At 39.2% G+C, this 20298-nt stretch overlaps 1 protein-coding gene across 1 annotated transcript; it reads left to right on the plus strand.

The window, feature by feature from the left end:
• The first annotated feature begins 4371 nt into the window (after nucleotides 1-4371).
• Nucleotides 4372-11406, plus strand: LOC110287830 (vomeronasal type-1 receptor 90-like). The gene is made up of 3 exons (XM_021154350.2): nucleotides 4372-4385; nucleotides 9540-9672; nucleotides 10313-11406. Exon 3 carries the CDS (start codon nucleotides 10365-10367, stop codon nucleotides 11280-11282), a length of 918 nt encoding a protein of 305 aa, XP_021010009.2. The 5' UTR covers nucleotides 4372-4385; nucleotides 9540-9672; nucleotides 10313-10364; the 3' UTR covers nucleotides 11283-11406.
• Nucleotides 11407-20298: the final 8892 nt, after the last annotated feature.

Consider the following 20298-nt stretch of genomic DNA (forward strand, 5'->3'; position numbering starts at 1 on the left):
CCTATTATCCATAGGTTTGGTTTTCTCATTGTGTCCTGGATTTCCTGGATGTTTTGAGTTAGGATCTTTTTGCATTTTCCATTTTCTTTGATTATTGTGCCGATGTTCTCTATGGAATCTTCTGCACCTGAGATTCTCTCTTCCATCTCTTGTATTCTGTTGCTGATGCTCGCATCTATGGTTCCAGATTTCTTTCCTAGGCTTTATATCTCCAGCGTTGCCTCACCTTGGGTTTTATTTATTGTGTCTACTTCCCTTTTTAGGTCTAGTATGGTTTTGTTTATTTCTATCACCTGTTTGGATGTGTTTTCCTGTTTTTCTTTAAGGACTTCTACCTGTTTGGTTGTGTTTTCCTGTTTTTCTTTAAGGACTTGTAACTCTTTAGCAGTGTTCTCCTGTATTTCTTTGAGTTTGTTAGTAAAGACCTTCTTGATGTCCTCTACCATCATCATGAGATATGCTTTTAAATCTGGGTCTAGCTTTTCGGGTGTGTTGGGGTGTCCAGGATTGGATGAGGTGGGAGTGCTGGGTTCTGATGATGGTGACTGGTGTTGGTTTCTGGTTAGTAAGATTCTTACATTTGCCTTTCGCCATCTGGTAATGTTTCAAGACATAAGTGTGAGGTTAGATAGGAATCGTATTCACTCTTTTTATTAATGTAAAGGGACATCATAACCAAGGCAACACATTAAAGAAACATTTAACTGGTGCCTGCCTACATTTGCAGAGTATAGTCATTTATCATCATGGCAGGGAGCATTGCTGGCCAGAAGTCAGGCATGGTATTAGAACAGTAGGTGAGAGCTCACATCTGATTCATAAGATCATAAGGCTGAGAGAGACACTGAGATTGGTGTATACTTTTGAAACTTCAAAGCCTATCCACAGTGACATACCTCCTCTAACAAGACCACATGCACTCCAAGTAGGCCAATTCTCCTAATCTTTCCCTAACACTAACAGGAGACCAGGAATTCAGACATATATGCCTATGGGGACTTTCTCATTCAATCCTCCACATTCCATTTCCTAGGCCCACATGTTTGTAGCCATATTGTAATGCAAGTTGTATTTAGTCCAGCTTTAAAAATTCCCATAATCTACCATTTCAAAGTTCAAAGTCCATGTCTTCTGAAATGCAAAGCAATCTCTTAATTATATAAAAAAAATTCTATTTCAAGTGAAAGGAAAAACAAAAAGAAAATCACATACTTACAACAAACAATGGCACAGAATATGTATTACCTTTCCAAAAGGGAGGGAATGGGGGATGTAAGAAAATATTGAAATCCAGTTGTGCACAGTTCAAATTCTTCATCCCTGTGTCTAATTTTATAGCACTTATTGTATGGGTCTTCCCATTCAGCTTCGTTAACTGTAAAGTACTTATTTACCTTGGGCTGACTCCATAATGTCTGCAGCAATCTTTGGCTAGTATCCAATGGATCTGGCATCACTAACATCTTTGGGTCTCCAATATAATCCAGACTTTCCTCCTACAGGTTCACACAATGACATCTAGGGGCCTCCATGTGGGGATTCCACCACCTCATGTTTAGCCTCAGAGCCTTTCCTGAACTATAGCAACAGATTATACATTTCCTTTCCCATGTTGTTATTGACTCTAAATCCAGCAGGTGTTCATAGCTGGCAATTTATTTTGTTTTGTGGATAAATATGTAATCCTTACCACGACTTTGCATAAGTCTTTCTGTTGATATTTAGGGGTTGGAAATCTCTGGCCTTTCCCTTTCACCGGTTAAAGGATTATCTGGGTGGCATTTTCCCACTCTCTTTGTTCATTTAACTACAGGGTTTTTATTAAATGCCTCATCTCTTCAAACATTGACTTGGCTCCAACATTACATCTACTGACACTTCTTTTCTTTTCAAACTGTACATTTTACATTTGTCATTGCCCAGGTTACTCATTTTCAATGTAGACCTTCATAAGAGTCATCACTTATAACCGCTTGACTCAGACAATACTAGGATGTATTGAAATCTCCTTTGCCAAATACATTAATCTGACAGTCTTCAATTTATCCTAAGGCAGATTCTTGGTTAAAGGCAGACACCATCCATATTCTTTGCCAAAATATCAAAAGTATATTCTCTAGGTTACTTTCTAGTATTTATCACCTCTGAAATTTTGCAAGCTAGGGCCTTCTTTGTTCAAGATGCTCTCAGCACTGTTGGATTCCATGGTCCTAATCGGGTGGCCCATTAAGTTCCACTTAAAGTATTCAACTGCTTTTTCAACCAAACTTTCAAAGTCTTTCATATTTCTCCAAAAGTTGGCTTTAGTGGAGAAACTGGATATGATGTGACAGTTCTATGGTTTGGCAAAGAGGTAAGGAAAAGATACTGTTCCTAGCTTAGTGCTTCTATGCTGTGAAGACAGGGAAAGCCAAACTAAGCTGGTACACTGGTTATGGAACCCAGGCTAAATCTGGAAGTTTGCAGAAAAAGCATGGATAAGGAGGTCAGGAGCACTTACCAAGGTAGACCTGGTTGGAAGACATGGGGACTCTGGAAATGGTGTAGGGTAGTAGGTGTAGCACAAAGGATCCTCTGGGTAGATCCATATAGTTGAGTCCTAGAGGAATCCTTGAGATGGGTTGTGTTGTTGTTATAGGTATGATATTTTTCAATGCAGTGGAGTATATATTTTAAAGGTATGCCTTTATGATTTTCTTAATTTCATTGGTATCAGTTTTAATGGCTCTCTTTTCAGGTCTAATATTATGAATTTGGGTCTTATCCTTATTTCATTTCGGGTAAGGACCTCTCAGTGTTGATTATTTTTTCAAAGCATCAACAATTCTATTCATTGATTTGTTGAATTAGTTTTATTTTACATAATTTCTACCTTGTTGTCTCTAAAAGTTCTCCTGACTCTCCATATCAACTCTCACCTACTCAAAGTCATGCCCTTTACTAAGAGAAATTTTGTAAATACAGTACTTATGACATTTCCTGAAAGGATAAATACTTAAATAAAAACAATCATAAATTACTGTCACAATATTAATTATAGATTTCCCTGTCCTCGGCTTCTTTCCACTTTATTCTGAGCCTATATCCTATTGTCAGACCTGTACATTAAAAAAAACAAATGTCACCTTTTTTGTTTTTATTATTTACTTATTGAGTGTGCACTCATGCCACATGGTATACGTGCCTGTTAGTGATCTAATTGTGGAGGTTTCCTCCTTTTACTATGTTGGTCCTTGAGATGAAATGCCTGTGATGACACTTGGTGAACAATTCCTTCATCTCATCAGTCCATCTTGTCTGCCTAAATGTCACCATTGAAATGTAGGATGAATTTGAATTAAGAGAATAACCAAAGTGGCAGTTATAATTAGAGCTAAAATAACTTTATGATAAATTATAAAAAAGAGTTAATGACAGTTATTTGTCATCATGAGACATTTATCAGTTCCTTCTTTATCTGAGTATGTGATATAAAATATCCTATTAATACGATCACCAGAGTTGGTTAAAGAATAGGCATGGAAGAATAGTCCATAGCAGGAGCCTATAGGCTTTTGTCTAAACTGTGGAGGAGGGATGCTTCATTTTCTTCCTGGTGGAGAAATGCAGCATGCTCTCCCAGAAGCATCAAACTGAACATGTAGCAAAGAGAATTCTTGAATATTTGATCCTCCCACCACTACTTCCTGAGTGTGGATAATTATATATGTGTACATTGCTATGTGTAGTAATATATATAATAGTTACTGTTAGGTGGTTCTGGGTTTCAAGCCCAGATATTCATCCTTTTTGCATACAGAGGCATGCACTCTGCCAACTAACATACATCCCAGCCCCAAAGCCGATTTCTACTGACAATACAGTTTCATTACCTCACCACTGCGTTCTCTATAAAAAAAAAAAAACTTTTCTTAAGTGTTTTTGAAGGAGGTGACATTTTTGTAATTTTAGCATCTGTGTTATTAATTTCTAGATGTTACCCTGAGGTATGGAGGCTACAGGGAATGTTTTACAAGAAGATAGGACACCTTGGGAGAATCTGAAGTGTCTTTGTACTTCTGTTAAAGGAAATGTTATTGTTACTTTTGTTGTGTTCACAAGGACTGGGATCAGTTAACCCACACAGACAGATATAGTCTGGAGAGAATAGCTCACACATGGGAAACCCAGAGCTCAGCTGTTCCTACTCTACTGTTCTCTTGGAAGTAGGGAAGTTCACTTTTCCATTTGATGGTGCAACTTTGTAACAACCTCAAGGTCAGAACTGCCTCCTCCAGATGACACCATAACTATGGGTCTAGAGGGAGATGAGCTGATGACATTCCTGCCTTATAACTACTTCTTAGGGCCGCATTCTGTAAGGATTTTCATCAAAGGCCCAGCTGGTGAGTGTTTCTCTTTCTTTTTATTAATATTGAGAGCTGTAAGTAGGAGGTAGAATAGGAACAGGATTCTGTAAAAATGTTTGGAGAATCTCTGTTTAGAATTTTACTTTTGTGTAAATTTTTATAATGTGTAATGATTTATAAATAATGTAGATTTCACCTAATTTGGTTTAAGAATATAATATACATGACACTCAAAGGGGGATGCTGGGGAAAGTATGGGGTCTAGCAGAACGGTGGGTACAGACAGGAAAGCCTCTATTAAATCTATTCTGAGTATTTAAAAAAATCTGGAAATCTCATCTGACTTATTTACTAAATCCTTTAAAAGTTATTCTTACATAAATGTAAGCTTGCAGATTTCAGTAAGTGTCTGAGTATATTAATTAAAATAAATTTAGTTTTAATATTTCAAGTTTTCTAAATCATACTTGTGACATTGATATTGCTATAATAGAGTAAGTTTTCCATTATCTGTGAGAAGAATATTTGCAATTTTCAAATAGTATATAATTATGTAAATTCAAAATCACCAATCTTCTTTTAATGGTTACAAACTACAATAAAATAGACATTCATGCGGGCTGTAGTGGTGCACCCCTTTAATCCCATCACTCGGAAGGCAGAGACAGGTGGATTTCTGAGTTCAAGGCCAGCCTGGTGTACAAAGTGAGTTCCAGGACAGCCAGGGCTATACAGAGAAACCCTGTCTCAAAAAACAACAACAACAAAAAGACATTCGGAAAAAAAACAAGTAAATTTCAGATTAGCTGGTAATTATCACAAGGTTCATTTTTACTTTGCTAGAATATTATTTACTAATATATAATGTACAATGTATAATATATATGAGAATTAAATAATAAATGAAGGCATGTGTTGTGTCACACACCTATGGTCCCAGCACTTTCAAAGCTAAGGCAAAAGTGTCATTACTATGATTAGAGAATGAGAATCTAACTATCACACACATAAAAATGCAACCAAATCAATGTAGAAAACATAAAATGTAGAGTAATATTGGCATCATGCTAATAAATAGAACAAAATAATGCCAATATCTTTCATTAAGCCACTGGCCAAAGAGTATCAACACCACAAAAACCAACTGATATAAATACAAGTTTATATTTATAAGCTTTACAGAATTTTCAGTTTGTTTGAATAAATTACATAAAAAGTCTGCACTAGTTCACTAGGCAGGACCCAAGATCTGATGAAGCAAACCAGAAAATAGGCAACACACTCTCTATTCTTTTTAATAATCATTTTATTTAATAAAAATATTTTATAATTCTCAGGTTTTTTTCTGTCAAGTAATGTACAGTTATTTTTGTTAGCAGCGCTGGCATACAGTGTGAGATTCCTCTATTCTTAGACCCAGTAGTTCAATAATTTCATACAGACATGCACATACACACAAAGACACTCACATAAACACACACACACACACACACACACACACACACACACACACACACAATATGCAGAGAACTTTTTCATATCTTTCCCAAACTCACACTATGCAACTTGTAATGAAGTTCTGGGTATGACTGCTTCTCCACAGTCTCTGCAGCAACATTTCTGCTGCTGTTGCTTCATCTCAGGGGAACTGGCTTGTAACTGTGCGACTGAGTTATTCTAGTCAGCTTCGTGAGCTTTCAGATACACCTTTGCAAAATTCAATTTCCAAAGAGTAATTCATGCATTTAAGTTGTGTAAGAGGATCAGGTAATACGTGTGAATTAATTAAGAAATAGCTGTGAATTAGCTAATTAATTAGGAAACTAATTACCTAATTAATAAGTGATCAGGATTAATTCATGCTGTCTTTATATATTTCATAAAGAGTCCATGGAACTAGCTTGGGTGACTAAGGTCTTCACCTCCTGTGAGTTCTGAAGACTTATTCTTGCAGCTGAGAGTGGCCAGTACATCAGCCAACACCATCTATCTTCTCACCTGAAAGTCACATACTCACTTCAGATTCTCTCTGAGTTATACTGTTTTTTGGTTATTACTTGCTAAAAATGGTAAAATTTAAATGGTAATGAAACCTTTGATGTAGTATATTTGTATGTCCCTTATCTTATTAAATCTCCACAAAGCAGAAGGCAAAGATCTCCAGAAATTGATCAAACCAGACTGTTCTGAAATCAAATACTGATATAATGAAGGGGTGAAATGGTTTTTCTTGGAAGAATATAGTGCTACAGAGAGAGAAGCTCTTGATTTCCTTAGTTTCAGATCTCTTCAGACAGATGCTTTCAGGCTGCTTAATCTTTTGGTCTGGGTCAATTTAATAGTGATGGCTTCTCCACTATTACCAACGTTTATGGTCACACTTGGGATTTTCTTACTTACAACTAAATTTTACAACCTACACTAATGGGAAAGCCAGAAACCGTGACAACTATACCTTCAGTGCCTCCTCTGAATCTGCTCCAGTGTTTTCACATTGGCCTGAGCAGCCCATACCTGAACACTACTACAGACTACAAGGTTAGTGAGTGTCCAATGTGTCAGAGTGGGTCCAGTTTTTCTTGGCACTGTATTTCTTTGTAGCCTCTATCTGTGATCTTTCTTTTATTCTATAACTTTCAGATTAACATTATATTGGTATAAATCTTGTGATTCTTCAGTTATGGAACTTTCAGTGTCAAAAACCAAAAATATATCCTAAACATTTAAAATTTAAATTAAACAACTCAGATTGGTGTGAACATCTGTAGCTTCAGCACTCATGAGGCCGAAGTGAAAGAAACATAAATTTGAGTACATCCTGGGCTATATAGCAAGGTCAAGCTGCATCAGCACAGAACAAATGAGCAAAGAATAATCAGAGCTCCAGGACTTATAGGTCTCAGTTAAGAGAGTTCCTTGAATGTGCAGACTACTTAGATTTACCCTAACATTACAATTTTTTTTCAAATAAAACTAATGACTTAGTGCATGCATATGTTAACAACTCAGTTTGTAGCTATGGTAAGTCTAGTCTTTTTCTGGTGCAGTGAACCCCAAAGAAATTTGCCACTTGGTGAATTAGAAGATGCATCACTTCCTGTGTGTGATAAGCATTTGTAAAGCAGTGAATATGAAGTAAAAAGGTTGAAGTACAAAACTTTGGGATAAGAAAAAATTAATTTTAGATTACTCTCTTTTATCTTATTATGTTATCTTTTTTTAAAAAAGATTTATTTTATCTTACTTTATGCTCATATATAAGTAAGCCACTGTTGCTGTCTTCAGATACACCAGAAAAGGGCATCGGATCCCATTGCAGATGGTTGTGAGCCACCTTTTGGTTGCTGGGAATTGAACTCAGGACCTCTCAAAGAGCAATCGATGCTCTTAACCACTCAGCCATCTCTCCAGCTACTTATGGTATCATTTTTATAAGGTTTATAATACATGTCACATATTTATAAATTATAGATGTATAAGTAATAATGAATGATTATATGTATATGTATATGGTTGATCATTTGCAAATTTAAAGTTGGAATTGGCCTACAGTTCTTACAGTTTGGAGACCAACACTTGAATTAAATATTATCCTGGAGCTTTTAGTGTACATACACACACAAAGAAACACACACAGACACACACACACATATATATATATATGTATATATGTGTGTGTGTCTGTGTGTGTGTGTGTGTATGTTTCCTGCATGTATGTTTATGCACCACTCACATGCCTGAATCAGAAGAGAATGGATGTCCTGGAACTAGACTAGATATAGATCATTATGGGCCACCAGGTCATTGTTGGGAAAACAAACCCAGGTCCTGTGCAAGAGCAAAAAGTGCTCTTAACACTGAATTATCTCTTCAGCTCCTGTCCTGGAGCTTTTGAAAAACAGAACATCACAGTGCAGCTACTGTCAGTCTATGTCAGTGGAAGAATCAGATGTTTGGCTCTGGCAATTGGAATTAATCGATTCCTTTTCTAGAGTAAGCAACAATCATGTAAATACAAAATATATGACATATGGCTTTATACTCCTGGTGAGGTTTTAGAGTGAACTCATCACTAACTTCTGTGTTATTTCCATACATACATGCACCTATTATACTGTGTTGGTAGAATGTAATAATGAACTGGAAAGTATAACTGTATGCCCTCTTTTTACACAAGAATCTTTGTAAGTGTAGTAGTTTTCTCTTTCTCTACTATAAGCTGATTTTAATGTGCTGAATTAATTTGATAAAATAATGCCACTAGTAATGAGGGCAAATAATTAACATAGGTACCAAGGGTAAGACTGTTGAGATAAGTTGTAAAAAGTGTGTGGGTGCTGATGATGTAAAATAACACAGGGAACATTGTTTTTCACTCATGAGAAGTAACGTCTTTTAAAAGAGTAACCCTAAAACAGAATCACTTTCTGGCCATCCTTGGTGAGTTCTTTTTGTCATAATGTGTGGAAATCTTTGTGTGTCTTAGTATCACATATTCTCTCTTACAGAAGGCTCCCAGTTCCAGGTCTTCAGATGAGATTATGTAGACTGTAGAAACTATGGAACTAAGGAAAATAAAAATGGGATCATTGCCAGGATAAGAGTGGGGTTGTAGTTAACAATATAGGGGCAAGTAATAGAACAGTGCAAGTCGTTTGATCGAGGAATTGGGCAAAGAGGGGCACATTAAGGAGGTAGAGAGAGAAGAAGGTGGGAAGAGGGTAAAGGAGAATTGTAGGACACAGCTATCTGAGAATGGAAATGTAAAGGGGGCCTCCTTAGGTAATGGGGGAAACATAAATATAGGAGAAGGTGGGAGCAAGTTAACAGAGCATAGCAGAACACAATTGCTCTGGTGGGGGAATGGAAAAATGGATGGAGGATCCTTACAAATGAAGGAGAGAGATAAATGCGGGAGGCACTAGTGAGGTAAAATAACAACAGGGATGGCTGAAATGCCATTAGAAATGTTCTACCTCCCCTCCCCCTGCAAAATAAAACACATCTAATATATGTGTTGAGCCAGCAGTTCTTTAGAACTGCAGTAGAATCTCACAAAAGGTTTAATTGGGAAGAGAACTAAACTGGGAGATATTTATGTCTATTTATAATCTTAGTTAATGGTTAAATATTTAATAGGTGTGGAGTTACACTTAAGGTCTCCACCTGTATCTTCGTCTTTAATTCCAGATCTGAGAGATGTAAGATCTCTCAGAAAAAGAAATAAAAACAGATGAATCAAGAATGATATTTTGCTAGCTAAAACACTGGGATTATTATGAATTATCATTGAAATTCCTTTAGAAGTATTAATCATGACATGGTGAGTTTCAAATTTGGGTATAACAAATTATGGAATATGAGACTGATGTGATGTTTTCGATTTCTTTTGTGATTTTTTTCCCAGCTCAGAATAATGTCTGTTCATTTGTACAAAGTGATTTATGTTGTGTGCTCATCACTATATTTTTAGGTGTTAACTACAAAATGAGGTGATTTAAGTCAATAGAACTGGATTTCTAAGATATGAGGAGGCTCAGGTGTAATACAGGCACACAAAGTGTTCATACTCTATAGATGTGACTGGGACTGCATGTAGTTTCTGTAGCATTCTATACAGAGAGAAGGTACATAGAGAGATTTACAGAAATGTAGGAAATGATGTCCAGTATGGAACATCAAAAGTTAGAGAGAGTAATCAAGAATATGTAGCTAATCGATGCCTCAATGTAGGGAATGCCAGGGATGGGAGGTGGGAGTTGGTGGTTGGGTCCAGGAGTATTATCATAGAAGCAGGGAGAGGGAGGATGGAATACATGGTTTCTGGAGGGAAAACTGAAAAGGGGATAACATTTGAAATGTACGTAAATAAAATATCCAATAGAAAATAAGTATCTGAAAAGAACAATGATGTAGATATACTAACCAGAGAATAAGTTTGATGTATCTAATATTTTTTTCAGATATTTGAAATATGCTTCCTCTATGTGCTTAAGATGAATACACTTTCTGATTATGTTTTCATTAAATAATATCCTTAATTTCCAAACTGGGCTTGGAGCGATAGCCAATATATTTCTTCTTTTTTTCTACACTATGATAATCCTGTGTCACAGATCTAAGCCTATGGACTTGATCTCCTTTCAGTTGACCTTCATTCACATAATGATGTTTCTCACTGGAGGCCATGCTTGGCTTAAAGATTTCTTTGTGTCATTGAACATTGGCAATGACTTCATATGTAAGGCAACTTCTTACATAAACAGAGTGATGAGAGGCCTCTCTATCTGCATCACCTGCCTCCTGAGTGTGTTCCAGGCTGTGACGATCAGTCCCAATACCTCTTTGTTGGCAAAATTTAAACATAAACTAAAAAAATACATGATCTATTCTTTCTTCTATTTTTGGTCTTTCAATTTGTCATTCAGCATTAACCGGATCATCTATACTGGCGCTTATACCAATGTGAGTGAGACCAACCAGTTGAAGGTGACTAAATACTGCTCACTCTTCCCCATGAACTACATCATCAGGGGACTGATTTTAACTATGACAACTTTAAGAGATGTGTTTCTTGTAGGAGTCATGCTGACTACAAGCACATACATGGTGATTATCTTGTTCAGACATCAGAGGCAATGCAAGCATCTTCATAGCATCAGCCATCTGAGAGCCTCCCCTGAGAAAAGGGCCACCCAGACCATCTTGTTGCTGGTGGTTTTCTTTGTGGTCATGTACTGGGTGGACTTCATCATCTCATCCTCCTCAGTCCTGTTATGGATGTACGACTCAGTCATCCTGACTGTTCAGAAGTTTGTGATGAATGCCTACCCCACAATTACTCCATTGGTACAAATCAGTTCTGATAAGCGAATAATCATCATACTAAAAAGTATGCAAAAATTATGCCCCCAGATTTTTAAAAAAGTATAAATTTCCTCTTATTTATACAACATTCTGTTTATTTTATTTGTATTTATCAGTTTTAGACTGGCATGTATGCATGTATGCATTCCTGGTATCCACAGAAGTCAGAAGAGCTCATGGGATCCTCTGGATCTGTAGGTACAGATGTTTGTAAGGCGCCATGCTGGTGCAGCACCATTAATTTTTTTCCCTAAAAAAACAGATTTTTATTAAACTGTTTGACAGTTCAAGCAGCAAAGCAAGATTCTTCATATGATTTAAATAGAATTTGTAGTATTATACTTATTCATTCTTTTGAGAATTCTGCTACCAATAAGTATATGGTTCTTAAGCATATTGTACAACATAAATTCATATTTCCACAGGATTTCCCTTAGCTCCTCCCTTTTACTCTTTATCATAAATATCTCCTTGATATCGATATTACTCAAAAGATTATCCTTGCTGCTAGTAAGTTTTAAAAGATTTTTTAAAAAAATATATTTTAATGTACTCTAAATGATTAAGAATATTACAAATATTTGATTGTAGCTTTAACTCTGGTTCCTAGCTTTAATTTCTATAGTTTCACAATAGTAATGAGCTTAAAGTTTCCAGTTTTTTCTACTCATTAAGGATTAAATATTTAACAAGTCTTATATGAAATTTTCATGTGCCTGAATATTTGTACTTCAATTATTTTACCCTTACTGAAATATTGATGAATAAAAATTGTGTACATATACATACATGATGTATGACATGTTATTTGTGTATGGGTGCGTGCATGTATATGTGTGCATAGATAAAGGGTGTGTGTGCATGTGAACATGGAAGCCTGGAGACAAATTTGGCTTCTTGGGAACCGTCTTGGCCTGGATTGGGTTGAAGTGGGACACAGCCTTCGAAATAGCTTTAAAGACTGATGCAGAAGCCTGCTCTGGTTGGGGAGAGAGAAATCCGGCCTACATAGGGCCACAAGCCTCTTCCGGTCAGAAAAGCACCGGGGTAGCTAGGGTGCAGGGTCGGCTGACACTCGCCAGCTACCCACAACACCTGCCACAGGATCTTAAGACTTCTGGTGAGTGGAACACAGCTTCTGCTCCAATCCAATTGCGCGCGGGACCTGAGACTGCGTTAGTTAGGGAAGCAGAAACCGGCCTGAGTAGGGCCACAGGCCTCATCCGGCCGGATCAGCGCCGGAGTAGCTAGAGCGCAGGGTTGCCTGACACCCGCCAGCTACCCACGACCCCCGCCACAGGATTTTGGGACTGCTGGTGAGGGGAACACAGCTTCTGCTCCAGTCCAATCACGCGGGACCTGAGACTGCTTTGGTTGGGGAGGCAGAAATCTGGCCTACGTAGGTCCACAAGCCTCTTCCGGTCAGAAAAGCACCGGGGTAGCTAGGGTGCAGGGTCGGCTGACACTCGCCAGCTACCCACAACACCCGCCACAGGATCTTAAGACTTCTGGTGAGTGGAACACAGCTTCTGCTCCAATCCAATTGCACACGGGACCAGAGACTGCATTAGTTAGGGAAGCAGAAAACCGGCCTGAGTAGGACCACAGGCCTCTTCTGGCTGGACCAGCACCGGGGTACCGCCAGCTACCCACGACCCCCGCCACAGGATTTTGAGACTGCTGGTGAGTGGAACACAGCTTCTGCTCCAATCTTTAAACAGTGACAATGATAACAACTAACCCCAGAGATTACCAGATGGCGAAAGGTAAACGTAATAATCTTACTAACAGGTAGGACCACAGGCCTCATCCAGCTGGATCAGCACCAGGGTAGCGGGAGCGCAGGGTTGCCTGACACCCGCCAGCTACCCACGACCCCCGCTGCAGGATTTTGGGACTGCTGGTGAGTGGAACACAGCTTCAGCTCCAATCCAATTGCGCGGGACCTGAGACTGCATTAGTTAGGGAAGCAGAAACCGGCCTGAGTAGGGCCACAGGCCTCATCCGGCCAGATCAGCACCGGGGTAGCGGGAGCACAGGGTTGCCTGACACCCGCCAGCTACCCACGACACCCGCCGCAGGATTTTGGGACTGCTGGTGAGTGGAACACAGCTTCTGCTCCAATCCAATTGCGCGGGACCTGAGACTGCATTAGTTAGGGAAGCAGAAACCGGCCTGAGTAGGGCCACAGGCCTCATCCGGCCGGATCAGTGCCAGGGTAGCGGGAGCGCAGGGTTGCCTGACACCGCCAGCTACCCACGACCCCCGCCGCAGGATTTTGGGACTGCTGGTGAGTGGAACACAGCTTCTGCTCCAATCCAATTGCCCGGGACCTGAGACTGCATTAGTTAGGGAAGCAGAAACCGGCCTGAGTAGGGCCACAGGACTCATCCGGCCGGATCAGCGCCGGGGTAGGGGGAGCACAGGGTTGCCTGACACCCGCCAGCTACCCAGGACCCCCGCCGCAGGATTTTGGGACTGCTGGTGAGTGGAACACAGCTTCTGTTCCAGTCCAATCACGCGGGACCTGAGACTGCTCTGGTTGGGGAGAGAGAAATCCGGCCTACATAGGGCCACAACCCTCTTCCGGTCAGAAAAGCACCGGGGCAGCTGGGGCGCAGGGTCGGCTGACACTCACCAGCTACCCACAACACCCACCACAGGATCTTAAGACTTCTGGAGAGTGGAACACAGCTTCTGCTCCAATCCAATTGCACGCGGGACCAGAGACTGCATTAGTTAGGGAAGTAGAAAAACGACCTGTGTAGGACCACAGGCCTCTTCCGGCTGGACCAGCACCGGGGTACCGTCAGCTACCCACGACCCCCGCCGCAGGATTTAGAGACTGCTGGTGAGTGGAACACAGCTTCTGCTCTAATCTTTAAACAGTGACAACGATAACAACTAACCCCAGAGATTACCAGATGGCGAAAGGTAAACGTAATAATCTTACTAACAGAAACCAAGACCACTCACCATCATCAGAACCCAGCACCCCCACTTTGCCCAGTCCAGGGCACCCCAACACACCGGAAAAGCTAGACACGGATTTAAAAGCATATCTCCTGATGATGATAGAGAACTTCAAGAAGGACTTTAATAACACACTTAAAGAAATGCAGGAGAACACTGCTAAACAGGCAGAAGACAATAAAGAGAAAGCACAAAAATCTCTTAAAGAATTGCAGGAGAACACTGCTAAAGAGTTACAAATCCTTAAAGAAAAACACGATAACATAATCAAACAGGTAGAAGTCCTTACAGAAAAACAGGAAAACACATCCAAACAGATGATGGAAATGAACAAAACCATACTAGACCTAAAAAGGGAAGTAGACACAATAAAGAAAACCCAAAATGAGGCAACACTGGAGATAGAAACCCTAGGAAAGAAATCTGGAACCATAGATACGAGCATCAGCAACAGAATACAAGAGATGGAAGAGAGAATCTCAGGTGCAGAAGATTCCATAGAGAACATCGGCACAACAATCAAGGAAAATGTAAAATGCAAAAAGATCCTAACTCAAAACATCCAAGAAATACAGGACGCAATGAGAAGACCAAACCTACGGATAATAGGAGTGGATGAGAATGAAGATTTTCAACTCAAAGGACCAGCAAACATCTTCAACAAAATTATAGAAGAAAACTTCCCAAATCTAAAGAAAGAGATGCCCATGAACATACAAGAAGCCTACAGAACTCCAAATAGACTTGACCAGAAAAGAAATACCTCCCGACACATTATAATCAGAACAACAAATGCTCTAAATAAAGATAGAATACTAAAAGCAGTAAGAGAAAAAGGCCAAGTAACATATAAAGGCAAGCCTATCAGAATTACACCAGATTTTTCACCAGAGACTATGAAAGCCAGAAGATCCTGGACGGATGTTATACAGACACTAAAAGAACACAAATTCCAGCCCAGGCTACTATACCCAGCCAAACTCTCAATTAACATAGATGGAGAAACCAAAGTATTCCACGACAAAACCAAATTCACACATTATCTCTCCACGAATCCAGCCCTTCAAAGGATAATAACAGAAAAAAACCAATACAAGGACAGGAACCACGCCCTAGAAACCACAAGAAGGTAATCCCTCAACAAACCTAAAAGAAGACAGCCACAAGAACAAAATGCCAACTTTAACAACAAAAATAACAGGAAACAACAATTACTTTTCCTTAATATCTCTTAATATCAATGGACTCAACTCCCCGATAAAAAGACATAGACTAACAAACTGGCTACACAAACAAGACCCAACATTTTGCTGCTTACAGGAAACTCATCTCAGAGAAAAGGATAGACACTACCTCAGAATGAAAGGCTGGAAAACAATTTTCCAAGCAAATGGCATGAAGAAACAAGCTGGAGTAGCCATTCTAATATCTGATAAGATTGACTTCCAACCCAAAGTCATTAAAAAAGACAGGGAGGGACACTTCATACTCATCAAAGGTAAAATCCTCCAAGAGGAACTATCAATCCTGAATATCTATGCTCCAAATACAAAGGCAGCCACATTCATTAAAGAAACTTTAGTAAATCTCAAAGCACACATTGCACCTCATACAATAATAGTGGGAGACTTCAACGCACCACTTTCACCAATGGACAGATCATGGAAACAGAAACTAAACAGGGACACAGTGAAACTAAGAGAAATTATGAATCAAATGGATCTGGCAGATATCTACAGAACATTCTATCCTAAAACAAAAGGATATACCTTCTTCTCAGCACCTCATGGTACCTTCTCCAAAATTGACCACATAATTGGTCACAAAGCAGGCCTCAACAGATATAAAAATATTTAATTGTCCCATGCATCCTATCAGATCACCATGGCCTAAGGCTGATCTTCAATAACAAAATAAATAATAGAAAGCCAACCTTCACGTGGAAACTGAACAACACTCTTCTCAATGATACCTTGGTCAAGGAAGGAATAAAGAAAGAAATTAAGGACTTTTTAGAGTTCAATGAAAATGAAGCCCCAACATACCCAAACTTATGGGACGCAATGAAAGCATTTCTAAGAGGAAAACTCATAGCTCTGAGTGCCTCCAAAAGGAAACTAGAGAGAGCACACATTAGCAGCTTGACAACACACCTAAAAGCACTAGAACAAAAGGAAGCAAATTCACCCAAGAGGAGTAGACGGCAGGAAATAATCAAACTCAGGGGTGAAATCAACCAAGTGGAAACAAGAAAAACTATTCAAAGAATCAACCAATCAAGGAGCTGGTTCTTTGAGAAAATCAACAACATAGATAAACCCTTAGCCAGACTCACTAGAGGACACAGGGAAAGCATCCTAATTAACAAAATCAGAAATGAAAAAGGAGACATAACAACAGATCCTGAAGACATCCAAAACACCATCAGATCCTTCTACCAAAGGCTATACTCAACAAAACTGGAGAACCTGGATGAAATGGAGAAGTTCCTAGACAGATACCAGGTACCAAAGTTGAATCAAGATCAGGTTAATGATCTAAACAGCCCTATATCCCCCAAAGAAATAGAAGCAGTCATTAATAGTCTCCCAACTAAAAAAAGCCCAGGACCAGATGGGTTTAGTGCAGTGTTCTATCAGACCTTCAAAGAAGATCTAATCCCAGTTCTTCACAAACTATTCCACAAAATAGAAACAGAAGGTACTCTACCCAACTCATTCTATGAAGCCACAATTACTCTGATACCTAAACCACAAAAAGACCCAACAAAGATAGAAAACTTCAGACCAATATCCCTTATGAATATTGATGCAACAATCCTCAATAAAGTTCTTGCTAACCGAATCCAAGAACACATCAAAACAATCATCCATCCTGACCAAGTAGGTTTCATCCCAGGGATGCAGGGATGGTTCAATATACGGAAATCCATCAACGTAATCCAGTATATAAACAAACTCAAAGACAAAAACCACATGGTCATCTCCTTAGATGCGGAAAAAGCATTTGAGAAGATCCAACACCCATTCATGATAAAAGTCTTGGAAAGATCAGGAATTCAAGGCCCATACCTAAACATGATAAAAGCAATCTACAGCAAACCAGTAGCCAACATCAAAGTAAATGGTGAGAAGCTTGAAGCAATCCCTCTAAAATCAGGGACTAGACAAGGCTGTCCACTTTCTCCATACCTATTCAACATTGTACTTGAAGTCCTAGCCAGAGTAATTCGACAACAAAAGGAGATCAAAGGGATACAAATTGGAAAAGATGAAGTCAAAATATCACTTTTTGCAGATGATATGATAGTATATATAAGTGACCCTAAAAATTCCACCAGAGAACTCCTAAGCCTGATAAACAGCTTCGGTGAAGTAGCTGGATATAAAATTAACTCAAACAAATCAATGGCCTTTCTCTACACAAAGAATAAACAGGCTGAGAAAGAAATTAGGGAAACAACACCCTTCTCAATAGTCACAAATAATATAAAATATCTTGGCGTGACTCTAACTAAGGAAGTGAAAGATCTGTATAATAAAAACTTCAAGTCTCTGAAGAAAGAAATTATAGAAGATCTCAGAAGATGGAAAGATCTCCCATGCTCATGGATTGGCAGGATCAACATTGTAAAAATGGCTATCTTGCCAAAAGCAATCTACAGATTCAATGCAATCCCCATCAAAATTCCAACTCAATTCTTCAACGAATTAGAAAGTGCAATCTGCAAATTCATCTGGAATAACAAAAAACCTAGGATAGCAAAAACTCTTCACAAGGATAAAAGAACCTCTGGTGGAATCACCATGCCGGACCTAAAGCTCTACTACAGAGCAATTGTGATAAAAACTGCATGGTACTGGTATAGTGACAGACAAATAGACCAATGGAATAGAATTGAAGACCCAGAAATGAATCCACACACCTATGGTCACTTGATCTTCGACAAGGGAGCTAAAAACATCCAGTGGAAGAAAGACAGCATTTTCAACAAATGGTGCTGGCACAACTGGTTGTTAACATGTAGAAGAATGCGAATCGATCCATTCCTATCTCCTTGTACTAAGGTCAAGTCTAAGTGGATCAAGGAACTTCACATAAAACCAGAGACACTGAAACTTATAGAGGAGAAAGTGGGGAAAAGCCTTGAAGATATGGGCACAGGGGAAAAATTCCTGAATAGAACAGTAATGGCTTGTGCTGTAAGATCGAGAATTGACAAGTGGGACCTCATGAAACTACAAAGCTTCTGCAAGGCTAAAGACACCATCAATAAGACAAAAAAACCACCAACAGATTGGGAAAGGATCTTCACCTATCCTAAATCAGATAAGGGACTAATATCCAATATATATAAAGAACTCAAGAAGGTGGACTCCAGAAAGTCAAATAACCCCATTAAAAAATGGGGCTCAGAACTGAACAAAGAATTCTCACCTGAGGAATACCGAATGGCAGAGAAGCACCTGAAAAAATGTTCAACATCCTTAATCATCAGGGAAATGCAAATCAAAACAACCCTGAGATTCCACCTCACACCAGTCAGAATGGCTAAGATCAAAAATTCAGGTGACAGCAGATGCTGGCGAGGATGTGGAGAAAGAGGAACACTCCTCCATTGTTGGTGGGATTGCAAGCTTGTACAACCACTCTGGAAATCAGTCTGGCGGTTCCTCAGAAAATTGGACATAGTACTACCAGAGGATCCAGCAATACCTCTCCTGGGCATATATCCAGAAGATGTCCCAACCGGTAAAAAGGACACATGCTCCACTATGTTCATAGCAGCCCTATTTATAATAGCCAGAAGCTGGAAAGAACCCAGATGTCCCTCAACAGAGGAATGGATACAGAAATTATGGTACATTTACACAATGGAGTACTACTCAGCTATTAAAAAGAATGAATTTATGAAATTCCTAGCCAAATGGATGGACCTGGAGGGCATCATCTTGAGTGAAGTAACACAATCACAAAAGAACTCACACAATATGTACTCATTGATAAGTGGATATTAGCCCAAAACTTAGGATACCCAAGATATAAGATACAATTTGATAAACGCATGAAACTCAAGAAGAATGAAGACCAAATTGTGGACACTGTGCACCTTCTTAGAATTGGGAACAAAACACCCAGGGAAGGAGTTACAGAGACAAAGTTCGTAGCTGTGATGAAAGGATGGACCATTTAGAGACTGCTGTATCCAGGGATCCGTCCCATAATCAGCTTCTAAACGCTGACACCATTGCATACACTAGCAAGATTTTGCTGAAAGGACCCAAATATAGCTGTCTCTTGTGAGACGATGCCGGGGCCTAGCAAACACAGGAGTGGATGTTCACAGTCAGCTATTGGATGTATCACAGGGCTCCCAATGGAGAAGCTAGAGAAAGTACCCAAGGAGCTAAAGGGATCTGCAACCCTATTGTTGGAACAACATGATGTACTAACCAGAACCCTGGAGCTCTTGTCTCTAGCTGCATATGTATCGAAAGATGGCCTAGTCGGCCATCAATGGAAAGAGAGGCCCATTGGACTTGCAAACTTTATATGCCCCAATATAGGGGAATGCCAGGGCCAAAAGAATGGGAATGGGTGGGTAGGGAAGTGGGGGGCGCTATGGGGGGACTTTTGGGATAGTATTGGAAATGTAATTGAGGAAAATATGTAATAAAAATAAAAAAATAAAATAAAATAAAAAAATAATAATAAAAAAAAATAATCTTACTAACAGAAATCAAGACCACTCACCATCATCAGAACCCAGCACCCCCACTTCGCCCAGTCCGGGGCTCCAACACACGGGAAAAGCTAGACACGGATCTAAAAGCATATCTCATGATAATGGTAGAGGACATCAAGAAGGACTTTAATAACTCACTTAAAGAATTACAGGAGTACATGGCTAAAGAGTTACAAGTCCTTAAAGAAAGACAGGATAACACAATCAAACAGGTAGAAGTCCTTAAAGAAAAACAGGATAACACAATCAAACAGGTAGAAGTCCTTAAAGAAAAACAGGAAAACACATCCAAACAGATGATGGAAATGAACAAAACCATACTAGACCTAAAAAGGGAAGTAGACACAATAAAGAAAACCCAAA

Source organism: Mus caroli, unplaced genomic scaffold (assembly GCF_978045245.1).
Source record: "Mus caroli unplaced genomic scaffold, Mus_caroli_1 scaffold_7, whole genome shotgun sequence".
NCBI lineage: Eukaryota > Metazoa > Chordata > Mammalia > Rodentia > Muridae > Mus > Mus caroli.

What these genes read in the sequence shown, in the direction of transcription:
- LOC110287830 (XM_021154350.2), top strand. Translation starts at nt 10,365, where the DNA reads ATGTTTTCATTAAATAATATCCTTAATTTCCAAACTGGGCTTGGAGCG.